The sequence below is a fragment of the Polyodon spathula genome, chromosome 6, assembly GCF_017654505.1.
Source record: "Polyodon spathula isolate WHYD16114869_AA chromosome 6, ASM1765450v1, whole genome shotgun sequence".
In the NCBI taxonomy this organism is placed as follows: Eukaryota; Metazoa; Chordata; class Actinopteri; order Acipenseriformes; family Polyodontidae; genus Polyodon; species Polyodon spathula.
Genome location: NC_054539.1, coordinates 34,790,595 through 34,803,797, shown reverse-complemented (window position 1 = coordinate 34,803,797; position 13,203 = coordinate 34,790,595). Strand labels below are relative to the sequence as shown.

Below are 13,203 nucleotides of genomic sequence, written 5' to 3'. Positions count from 1 at the left end.
GAGAGCACATAGTCTCACCGGTGGAGCAACCGGTGAATAAAACAACGCGTCCACTGTATCACTCTGCTCAGCAAGTTAACAGCAGAGTAATGTATGAGGATGTGTGTTAGCACCATTCAAAAATAAAATACACAGTGTTATGGATTATTTGTTTGACTATTCTGATTATGTGTATACCATATATTTAAATGGTAATCGCTGATCTATTTTTTTAAATCTGACTTTTTGTACATTTTAACATGTTTTGACTAAATGACAATATAAAAATAAAATAACTAGTATTCATCTGCAATAAATTCACCCGATGTTTAATTTTTAAACTATTATTGTTTTATTTTTGGCTTTAGAGTTGCTACAGGATCAGTAAAGTAAAAAAAAAAAAAAAAAAAACGTTTATTTTCACTGTGGAAATCTGGTAATCCTAAACTACAAGGATAGTGCGAGAAATTGAAGCTCTGGTAGAAACTTTGGTCAGGCACCAAAATCTTGTCGACAAAACTCACAAAATAGTAAAACATATTCAATCTTTTCTCAAATCCTGTGTTTAATGCCGACATTTGGAGAACTGTGCAGAATTAAACTGCATTATCCAACTGTAGGCAGCATTCAAGAAATGTGTTAATTAAATTAGTAAAGTGATCCCCAGTGCTTTCCACAGCAGTGTATAAGAATCTAAAACATGCTATATTAAAAACCAGAGCAATACATCAATAACTGCCATTTTTAATATGCCTTGCAGGATATTGTTCCACACCACAATATAAACAAGCCGAGTGCACTTGCAAACTGCATTATGAACACAAACAGACTTGGTTCTGAAAAAATGCGAACTGGGGAAGAAAAAAAAAAAAACTTTAGCTCCATGCATATTCTTTCATGACGGTTTTTAATTTCCATATGATTACTAATGTGCAAGGTAACCAAAGAGAGCCCACGCCTCAAATAAAAAAACGGTTAAGCGAAGCCTTTCCATATATGCTATTGTAGTTATTTCAGCCATTTAACGTGCACACATTGGTGTGCTTGTCAGAAAATGAAAATACTGTATTCAAGATTTCAAAATGTATGTGTACAAATGATACTCGCTTTTTTACAAGCAAACTCACAGCTGAGCTGTTAGCAACGCTAAAAGATTAATGGAGATTTATACTAATCATAATAGTAAACACTATTCAAACAATAATCATCAGATTGTTCTCAGATCATTGTCGTAGCCTCTCACAAGTCAGCACCAATCTTACTACTGATACGTAGTAAAGTAGTAAGTGAGTCCTGTAAAGATTGTGAATGGCATTTCTGACCTGAACACATTGTATCCCAAATCAAAACGTTTAGACAGTTCGATCCCGTTGTCCAGCTTCCACGTGGAGTACCTGGGTATCCGTCAGTGCATTTTCATTTTCTCGCTGCAGTCACAGCAGCAGACAAACACCTGCTATCTTGCAAACTATTACAGAGCAGTTTCGAAGCAGAAAGGAGAAATTGCATCTTGAATTGCTTTAATCAGAAAACAGAGGACATTGGGGAAACACAGCAGCAGCTCAAAGTCAAACAGCCGCGTGTGTTTTTCTGATAACAAACAAGCTGAAACTCGGAGCAGCTGATTCAAATTCAGCGCCGTTTTGAGACACGGGCGAGGGGAGGAGCCAACAGCACAGCAGAACAACGCAGTTAAACGAGGCAGTCTTCCCAGCGACAGCGAGTGGGAGAAGTACAGGCGTGGAAAAGTACAGAGCAGTTTCGAAGCACTTTGAAAGCAGGCTGACAGCTGCAGAAGAAACTAAACTTCAAAAAAAAAAAAACCTCAACATGGTCTTCAAGCCAGTAATCTGTGACACCTGCTTGATGTGGGAAATCCGAGAAAACCCAGCGGAGCTAAACCAAGTGTGCGTAAAGTGCCGCGCGATCCAGGGCTTGCATAAACTAGTAAGTATGCTAGAAATGGAGCTGGAAGAAGTGAGACAGCAACAGGATCTTGAGGAACTGGCACACCCACAATTCATGGAAGTCTGCATCACCCCTAACTGACTGAAAGCCACCAGGGAGATAGAAGGTCAGAACAGCTGGGTTCAGGTAGGCAGAAGCAGGGAAAAAAAGAAACTTCCTCAAACACAACCACCAGAAATCAAAACAACCAACAGATTTGAGTCACTTCAGAATTTTGATGAGCAGAACCAACAACAAGAGAATGAAAGGAACAACATCCAGGACCCTATTGACAGTGGTGACCAGACAGCAAAAAGAAGGGAGGTCATGATTGTTGGGGACTCCATATTGAGAAACACAGCAAGTTCAATTCACAGTTTGGACCCCCTTACTACAACAGTGTGCTGCCTTCCGGGAGCCTCGGTCAAGCACATCACTGAGAACGTGGACAGGCTCCTAGAACGAACAGGAGACGACCCGGTAGTAGTCATCCACATTGGTACAAACAACATTGGAAGAGACAGACCAAAATCCCTGCAAAACAAATTCAGAGAGCTAGGAAGGAAATTAAAAGAGAAAACCAAAACTGTGGTATTTTCTGGTATACTACCGGCACCTTGCAAAGGACCATATGGACAGCTGGAAATAATTAATCAAAACGCATGGCTGAAGACGTGGTGCACACGGGAAGGCTTCACCTATCTTGATCATTGGACCACATTCTACAACGAGGACTATCTGTATAGACGGGATGGACTGCATTTAAATAACAAGGGAACCAGTCTACTCGGAGAAAAGATCCTCGAGCAGGTTCGGAAGCATTTAAACTAGAAAGGAAGGGGGGAGAAATCAACAAAAAAACAGAAGGGAGACCGCATCAAAACAAGAACAACAACTCAGGTAAGACAACCATTAAATGTATTTATCTAAATGCTAGAAGTATCAGAAACAAAATTCTAGAACTTGAAGCTACTGCACTAACAGGTAACTATGATGTGATAGGTGTTACAGAAACGTGGTTGTCTGAGAGTGATGGGGACGAATATAATATTTGTGGGTATACACTGTATAGGAAAGACAGGCAGGACAGAAGAGGAGGAGGGGTAGCGCTATACATAAGAAACAGTCTTGAAGCCCAGGTGTTAAACCTGGACAAAGAAAATAAAACCGAATCAATATGGGTCAGAATAACGGACAAAAATTCAAAGGGCATAATAATAGGAGCATGCTATAGACCGCCAGATTCAGACGGTGAGCACAATAATCTGTTATACAATGACATTAGAAATGTGTGTAGCAAAGGAGAAGCCATACTAATGGGGGATTTCAACTTCCCCCAAATAAAATGGGAAAACCCGGTGGGTAGCGCGAAGGATGAAATAGAAATGGTGGAAATGACAAATGACTGCTTCCTAACACAATTTGTGAAGGCACCGACTAGAGGGGAGGCATGCCTTGATTTAGTCTTTTCAAATAACGAAGATAGAATAACTAAAACAGAGGTCAGAGAACCACTGGCAAACTCAGACCACAACATGGTCTCATTTGAAGTGTTTTTTAAATCCCCAAAAGAAATGACTAAAGCTAAGGTTTACAATTTTAGAAAAGCAAACTATGAAGGTATGAAACAGAGACTAACAGAAGTAGATTGGAGTAAAATAGAGAAAACACCCACAGAAGAAGGATGGTTGTTCTTCAAAAATGTAGTACTAGAGGCGCAAAACAATTATATCCCTAAAGTAGACAAATCTAAATGTAAAACTAAATTGCCAAAATGGTTTAATAGATCAATTAAAAAAAATATTCAGCGAAAAAAGGCACTTTACAGAGCATTAAAAAAGGACCAAAAAGAAAGTACGCAGAAAGAGTACACAGAACTGCAAACGCAAGTCAAAAAGGAAGTTAGAAAGGCCAAGAGAGAAATAGAAATGAACATTGCTAAGGGAGCTAAAACCAATTCCAAAATGTTTTTCCAATATTACAACAGCAAGAGAACATTCAAAGAGGAGATTAAATGTTTAAGAGATACAAATGGCAAAATCGTAGATGAAGAAAAAAAAAAAAAAATAGCAAATATGTTAAATGATTACTTTTCACAAGTTTTTACAAAGGAAGATACTGACAACATGCCCCACATGTCATCCAGTTCCTATCCAGTTTTAAATAACTTTAGCATAACTGAGGCAGAAGTGTTAAAGGGACTAGGAGCTCTTAAAATAAACAAATCCCCTGGGCCGGATGAGATCCTCCCAGTAGTACTCAAAGAAATGAAAGAAGTAATTTACAAACCGCTAACCAAGATCATGCAGCAGTCTCTTGACACAGGGGTGGTACCGACAGACTGGAAAATTGCAAACGTAATACCGATCCACAAAAAGGGAAACAAAACTGAACCAGGTAACTACAGACCAGTAAGCCTGACTTCTATTATATGCAAACTTATGGAAACTATAATAAGATCCAAAATGGAAAATTACCTATATGGTAACAGGGTACTGGGAGACAGTCAACATGGTTTTAGGAAAGGGAGATCGTGCCTAACTAACTTGCTTGATTTTTTTGAGGATGCAACATCGATAATGGATAATTGCAAAGCATATGACATGGTTTATTTAGATTTCCAGAAAGCTTTTGACAAAGTCCCGCACAAAAGATTAATTCTCAAACTGAACGCAGTTGGGATTCAAGGAAACACATGTACATGGATTAGGGAGTGGTTAACATGTAGAAAACAGAAAGTACTGATTAGAGGAAAAACCTCAGAATGGAGTGTGGTAACCAGCGGTGTACCACAGGGATCAGTATTAGGTCCTCTGCTATTCCTAATCTACATTAATGATTTAGATTCTGGTATAGTAAGCAAACTTGTTAAATTTGCAGACGACACAAAAGTAGGAGGAGTGGCAAACACTGTTGCAGCAGCAAAGGTCATTCAAAATGATCTAGACAAGATTCAGAACTGGGCAGACACATGGCAAATGACATTTAATAGAGAAAAGTGTAAGGTACTGCACGCAGGAAATAAAAATGTACATTATAAATATCATATGGGAGATATTGAAATTGGAGAAGGAATCTATGAAAAAGACCTAGGAGTTTTTGTTGACTCAGAAATGTCTTCATCTAGACAATGTGGGGAAGCTATAAAAAAGGCTAACAAGATGCTCGGATACATTGTGAAAAGTGTTGAATTTAAATCAAGGGAAGTAATGTTAAAACTGTACAATGCACTAGTAAGACCTCATCTTGAATATTGTGTTCAGTTCTGGTCACCTCGCTATAAAAAAGATATTGCTGCTCTAGAAAGAGTGCAATGAAGAGCGACCAGAATTATTCCGGGCTTAAAAGGCATGTCATATGCAGACAGGCTAAAAGAATTGAATCTGTTCAGTCTTGAACAAAGAAGACTACGTGGCGACCTAATTCAAGCATTCAGAATTCTAAAAGGTATTGACAGTGTTGACCCAAGGGACTTTTTCAGCCTGAAAAAAGAAACAAGGACCAGGGGTCACAAATGGAGTTTAGAAAAAGGGGCATTCAGAACAGAAAATAGGGGACACTTTTTTACACAGAGAATTGTGAGGGTCTGGAATCAACTCCCCAGTAATGTTGTTGAAGCTGACACCCTGGGATCCTTCAAGAAGCTGCTTGATGAGATTTTGGGATCAATAAGCTACTAACAACCAAACGAGCAAGATGGGCCGAATGGCCTCCTCTCGTTTGTAAACTTTCTTATGTTCTTATGTTCTTAATGTCAGACTGGATACGAGGGCAACTAAATGTTGAATTCCCAACAAAAAAGCTGCTGTTTTATCTGCAAGTCTGGGTAACTGACATTTGTTTCACTGTCATCATGAAGCCAGATTAAGTCTTTCGTCCACTCTATATTTTCGTCTTTTTTTTCTCCATGTGGACTATACTATATATATTATACAGTCAAAAAATGTTACTGGCTCAGTTGGGCCTGTGGTGCTTTGTAACTAACAGCCAAACTGCGCTCTCTACTGGCCCCAGGCCACCGGGCCATGGTTAATGTCGAACCCTGCTTAACAATTTCATTTTACAGACTATAATCATAAAAAAAACGAAGCATATTTAACACAAACGTATGTACATAAAATCACATTGAAAATAATAATTAAAACAAAAATGAAAAGTTTACAAATTAATAATCTTCCCAGTCTTTTTTTTCTCCTTTTCCTACTTATGGAACTCTTAAGGAGGGTAATTGTAAAGGTTTGCATACAGCTACGGGTCTGTGTATTAGGTATCACCGAATTAGGGATATTTATGCGGGCCAGACCCTCTAGGAATTCTTCCCAGCCTACGGGGGTCCGACGATCAGTAACGTTACTAAGCCCTGTGGCTGTTTTATTTAAATCAACCATGTGGGACCCATGCACAGCATTACCCCTTAAAATAAACTCTCCTTTATCGTTCCATGAGTTAAACTAGAGTTCTGGGTCATGGCTTGTGAAATAAATTCCATATTCCTCTAGCAGTGTATAGTTTCATTTTTTCATAATCGCTGATATCTGTTCTCTGTAATATGCTTTTCATTTTGTTATCAAGACTACTCTCCATGGCTTTTCTTATAGGTTCAAGAGTAGTGGAGGGGGCTTGTCATAGTCTGTCACTCTGTTGTTGGGAACGAGATACATTTTCTGAGCATTCTCCATAGTGTTAGTCTTGCTGTTAGAAGATCTGATAAAAACGGAATGGCAATCCCTAACAAAGACCCTATAAACCCCCCTTTGGTTAACTGTTTTTCTCTTCTTTCTTAGAGGATATTTCTTATTACATAACTTCTTTATTACTACCTTTTCTTTTTTAAGTCTTTTTAATTGGGTGCTGGTCAAAGGAATATTCCCTCTGAAAGTATTTATGGTTTCAACAATAGATTTGACAAGATCATCAGAGGTCTCTTGTAAAACGATTCTTCTCTGGTGAGAATAGCCGCTAACTCACCTTTTTAAGAGGGGGAGGTTTCTTTTTATTCTAGCTGACATGCTGTTTGCTGTTGATAAAATTATATATATATACACACACACACACACACATATATGTATATATGTATATTATTTGGCTGTCCTCTGAAGTGTGTGCCGTCAGCTGACTGCTTCTTTACACACTGTGGATTCACCATGCAGCCATGGTGTTGGAGCTCCCGGGCAGCTAATGGGCAAGCCTGCAGGTGCCTGGCCAGACTACAGGTGTTGCTGGTATGGCCAAGGACACAATGGCTGACCTAGACCCCCCCCCACCAGTGACGCTCAGCCAATTGAGTGCTGCTTCCTGGGAACTCCTGGAACAAACCTGTTCGTAACCGGTAATCTTCAGGGGAGTGTGCATTTAAATCTACCAAGAGATAACAGTATAGTTGTTTTGTAGCATCTTCTAAAGCTTCTAAAAAGAATCATATAATTGGCATTTAAGTTTATGGTACGACTCATTTTACCCTGAAAAAACAAAGTTTTGCACTAGATATAATATACATAAACTCCTACGGTGAGTGCATTTTGTAAAGGCTTTCTGTATTTTGTCATTTTCACTAGTTGTCTCCATCAAAATGTTGATAATGATTAAATTGACTTCGTTAGGGGGGATTAAGGAATAATCACAGAGGGAGGGTGGTATACCTTCAACATATTTTAAATTAGGAAATTTACAAACTAATTTTTGCCAGCAGATATTACAGTATATTATGTTCTCAGGAACCTGTGACAGAATCTGTGAAGAGTTTTCTAAAAGTTTTTTTCACAAAATAGCTTTTCCCTGAAATGGAAGGCCCTGATATAATAGCAGCGAAAGGGATGGAAAGGAGTACATCGGAACCTCCTCCAGTATCCATAGGGCAGGGTGGTGTAATCAGATTCCAATACTCTTTATTGTACATAATCTGAAAGGTTTTCTGGTGTGGTCTATTTTCTGGCTGAAACACTTTTTTTATTTTGGTGAATTTGGGTCCCTTCAATCAAGATTTCTTTAGGAGGGGTGTGTTGATCAGGACTCACAAAATTCTGAACCAAATCCTTAATTTACATACAAAGGACTGTAGAGGGACAAGTGTGGGCATGTATATTCTAGTCATTCCCTACTGAAACCCCTATTTTGAAAGACTGTTATATTTATTTAAAAAACTGGGGTTTCGCTTTGAAAATAGTGGTAAGGAGTTGCCAGCATTGATAAATAACTTAAACCACAATACACAGTTATTAATTATTTAATTATTTAAGATGCCTAAAGGATGATCTAAATTTAAATCAAGTCTGTTATACTTCAATTGTTACGGAGAGGAAACTTTTAATTATTATTTTTTTATTACTAAAATAAAAACACTTCTTTTTTAAATGAAGGTTTATAAGGTATTTCTTTCTGATGCAGCGTTTAACCACCATATATTCAGTTTTACCAGAACAAGAAGACCCTTTTTTGTAATAATGTCTTATTTGGTTTTAAAATAATCCTGATCCAAAGAACGTAGTGTAACCTTTAAATAGGTTTTTAGATTTTATTTTGAAAATAATGAGACCGCTGTAATATCAAAATCGACTGCTAGGGGGGTGTATGCTAATTCACCAGGGAAGGGATTATTGGAAGGCTCTAATACCCACCACGGGGCCACATCTCCTAATTAATAGGGGACCTCCAGTGGACTTTCTTCATTCAGTTAAGGTTAATTCTCAGTATAATGCTGATTATGAAGCTGTGGTGTAAACAGGGGTTCTCTACACGATAATGGTTCAGGCTATTGTCATAGAACTGCTGAAAGATGTCAAAAGATAAATGCGCACACTTTTCCGTATAATAGCCTATAATATTACGTACCTATGATCAAGGTTTTTTTATGCATTTGTGGATCCTCTGAATGGTAACAGCTCCGGTTGTTATTTTAGAGGGCTCTTTGCATTGTCAAAAGATAAATGCACACTCACCTCTTTATTCTTCTTTCTAACTTTATTTTTCTATGTGATAACCTGTATTATTACATATTGCGCCCAAAACACTTGTCAAATTATGTCTCTCTGTAATGGCTTAAAACTATTATTTCAGAGGAACTTCTATGCTATTTATGTGAACTAGGATACATGTTGAAACAGACACCATATTTATGGTTGGTCTGTTTTTACGGATCTCCTTTAATGTCAGGAAAAAAAAAACAACGTGGTACTTTTTGACAGTTGTCAAGAAGGGGCGGGCATAAGGGAGGGCCTTTTTGACAGCTGTCAAAAAAGGTGTGGCAGACTTAGGGGTCATAAATCAATCAACACATCTTGAGGGGGTGGGGCACAAAAATGACAGATGCTGTGATGCCTTTACTACTGGCAGCCATTTTGATATAAAAAGTTTCAGATCAATTGCTTCACCAGTTCCCAAGAAGAAGATCTTTACAATAATATTAGGCTTCCCCAGCCATCCTGGCTTGGAAGCCTAATAATCTTAACAATAACAATAGGTCTTCAGCAACTAATAATACAAAAATAATACAAATAAACACAGAAGCAGGGTGTACTCCATCACTTACAGCTAGTCATTAACAGTGTACGTCATAATATTTAGCTGAAGACAAGATCATTTTGTATTAGACTGTTTTTGAGTTAATGGTTTGATTGTACTTTTTTGTGCGTGTGTGAAGTGCTTTCAAACATTCATAATTCTAAAAGGTACTGACAATGTTGAGGGGACTTTTTCGAAGGACCAGGGTTCAAAAGTGGAGATTAGATAAAGGGGTATTCAGAACAGAAACTAGGAGGTAGTTTTTTACACAGAGAATTGTGATGGTCTGGAATCAACTCCCCAGTAATGTTGTCGAAGCTGACACCCTATGATCCTTCAAAAAGCTGCTTGATGAGATTCTGGGATCAATAAGCTACTAAGAACCAAACGAGCAAGATGGGCTGAATGGCCTCCTCTTGTCTGTAACCTTTCTTATGTTATTACTTGCTTTCTTTGTTGCATATTTTTTTGTTAATGTATATTTCTTTATCACCAAAGTTATTTAACTACACCCCCACCCCCCCCTTAAATGATTACGGACGCTGTACAAACAAACAACTTGAGGGTTCTGCACATGTGATTTTTCACTTTCCCAAAATAAAACATAGAAGCTTTGAAAAGCTGACCCAATAGATTTAAGCTAGCACTGTTGTACCCTGGTACATACTGCAAGTTTTAATGAGAAGTGCTGTTTTGTTAAAAAAAAAAATAATAATAAAAAAAAAAAAAATCACATTTTGAAAAAAGCAACAAAGAAATAAAACACTAGTGATAATTTAGCTAATACAATTACATTTTACATTGTTAAAAAATGATTTCATTCTCTTTTTAGGGCAATCTGTCGGACTGCAACATGCACTGCAATGGGCCCTGTCACCTGCATCTCCATTGATAAAGAGTGAGTATTCCATTCCACATAACTGTTGGGGTATGAACAGTATGAAAGTAAAGACACTTTCAATCAGACACACAGTGCTTTACCTGTTTCAGTTTTTATGTTTATTATTTAATATGATATCAATAATCTGCACTGAATAATATCTTAGCAAGTTTCTTAACAGTTGGACAAGCATATATCTATATGTATGGATCCCCAGGAGGGAATAATAAGAAACATTTTAGAAGATACCAAACAAGTAATTACAAACCTTATAAACAGCTTGTGACAGCCAATTGGGTTCTATGTAAGCAACCATATCCTGTAGTAAATGCCCTCTAAAACCTAACAGTACTTCAAAATTGTGTAACTCACTACATAATACAAAAAAAGTCTGTTAGTTTTATAGACTCTACAGCGGTCAGTACCTGTAGACAATTGATCCTGTCTTTCGAAATGTATCCTTGTCTTTGGCTCAGTGCTCCTAACTGTCACCACAGTCAATTGTCTACCAGTCTAGCATTTGTCTAGCACTTACAATGTATATTATCTATCAACCAATGACAACTGGTTTCAGGTGTGTTGTAGGCTAACCAGCATCTGTTTAACAATTGCTGGGTACAGTAGTGAAACTTGTAGATAGTTAAGTATAATAGCTACAGTTGTTTTATACAGTAAGCAGGTAGAAATGTAGTTCACATGCAATACATGCAACATTACCTATACTGAACATTTTGCCTATAAATAAAATTATTACAATGAATACTAATGATTTGCACATATTACATGAAAAAAACATTTATATTTGGAAAGTAGAGTCTTCATTCAGTGCTATGTATTAGGGTTTTAAATTTCATGTGCGACACAACCAAGGCTTGTCTTTTTAGCTGTAGTTATCTTCCACAGTGTAAACTTTTGATGTTACAAACACACAGAATAAAAATAAATACATAATAACCAACACTTTTATTTGTATAGGGTTTTTGAAGAAACCATTCCATTTGAGAACATAGAACTGCCTGATGAGTGAGTACTAATAATAATTTTATTATTATTGTTGTTATTATTATTATTATTATTATTACTATATATGGTGACATGCAGGGGCCATATTTTCCATAGGCTTTTAGTTTTAGTTTTTTTTTTTTAGTTTTTTTTTTACCATTCACATGAATTATTATGGACTTATGGACGACTGATAGTGCCTGTTCTCTATACCACTGTAACTATTGAAAATCAACTCAAGTTATAAATTAAATGTATTTGGCCATCTCAATCCAGCTCAAAGTGGACATTAGTCCACATAACAAAACTACCACACAGTTTGACACAGAGAGAGACCCTGCAAAGATTTGAGGTGCTGTCACAGAGCAATGAGGGGAAGCTCTCATGGGGCCTGTCTACCCTTTTGTTCCAGTTATACCTCAACTTCCATGAGCACTAAATTCACAAAAAAAAAAAAAAACCAAAAAACTACAAATTATACAATCAATAGAATAAACAAAACATACTAAAGTATGAAAATGTACATTTTTTATATATAAAAATGGTGCCCGCATAGAATAATTTTTACAGGCGCAGATATACAACAGATTATAGCTTTGATAGGTGTGTGGTGTATACAGCAGGTAAAGTAATATAAAGTGATGAGCTTTGACACTATATCTTTGTTTTCCAGTTATGATATATTTGACAAGGCTTTGTTGGCTTACACAAAGAGGTGAGATCTAAAAAAAGTGTTTTTATCATAAATGTAAGCTGGATAGCCCATACACCTTTACCATGATATAAATTACAATGTCATTTTCAGCTAACGTAAAAACCGTTGTATAAGTTGATTTTCTAGGCATTTCTGGGGGGCCCTACAAAGGTGGGAGCAACCACACCAGTGCAAATTATGCACGGGTGAGTCTAATATTAAACTACTGTACTGGTGCCACAATGGGATCACTACAGCCACGGTTATGGCTCACACAAACTTAACTGTGAACAACCCAGTTATTTTTTCAAGATCTATGGCATTCAGGTCATATTGCTATGCAGAAACACAAAACCACTGTTTAATTAAAAGTTTTAACATTAGCTCTACCGGGCGTACATAGGTACCTAGAACTACCGCAGCTGTCTTTTTTATGTTCTATTAAAATGTGTATAAAACTGCTACAGCGTTGCACGCTACAAAACTGTTCTGTATTAAATCTAGTCAAAACATCATGTTTGTTTTAACATACCAAACATATTGCTTACCTTTAATTCTGATTTCCTCACTTGTATTTTCCCATGATTTCTTTGTAAATGAAACGTTTTGATGTTATTGTTTGTTTTCCTTCAGTATATTTTTTTCAGCCTGCTTGTTACACGTGAGGGAGACTTGATACAACACAAGCACTGACACGAGACTTGGGGGTGGCATTGGAAGGGAACTTATGATTGCAAATGCATCAGAGCAAACATAATATTACATTTGTGTAAATGGCTATGGCTTTTTTGCTGCAGATTTCCATTTCCAAAGTAGACAGTAATATTTAAGGGATAGTCAATCCAGAACAATTTAAACATCTTGGAGGTCTAGCTGCCCATGGTAGCTCTTCACCAGAACTTGAAAAGTACTGAATTTAGAATTTAGAGGCTGGATTCAGCAAACCATGTGGATTAATTAACATTTCTGAATCAAATCTTTGGCGGTCAGTCCCTTTAACTCTACTTCTCTCTGTTTCTTCTGAATAGTGGTGTTTTCACTAACAACTCCAAAGTTTGTATCCCATCACGGCTTGAAGAATTGGTGCCAGTTCTCTACCAGGAGGGCCAATACCAGGGAGAACCGGTCACACTGGGAGTGGGAGGCTTTGGTCGGGTTGAACTGGTACATGAACAACCTTCTAATTCATTTGTAATTTTTACTG

At 37.3% G+C, this 13,203-nt stretch overlaps 1 protein-coding gene across 1 annotated transcript in view; it reads left to right on the top strand.

The window, feature by feature from the left end:
- prkg3 (protein kinase cGMP-dependent 3) overlaps window positions 1-13,203 on the top strand; it is a 129,098-nt gene that overhangs the window by 98,987 nt on the left and 16,908 nt on the right. Inside the window, exons 11-14 of the mRNA XM_041252782.1 lie at window positions 10,256-10,321; window positions 11,279-11,326; window positions 11,979-12,020; window positions 13,028-13,163. Coding sequence (XP_041108716.1) covers window positions 10,256-10,321; window positions 11,279-11,326; window positions 11,979-12,020; window positions 13,028-13,163 — 292 coding nt within the window. The remainder of the gene's footprint in view (window positions 1-10,255; window positions 10,322-11,278; window positions 11,327-11,978; window positions 12,021-13,027; window positions 13,164-13,203) is intronic.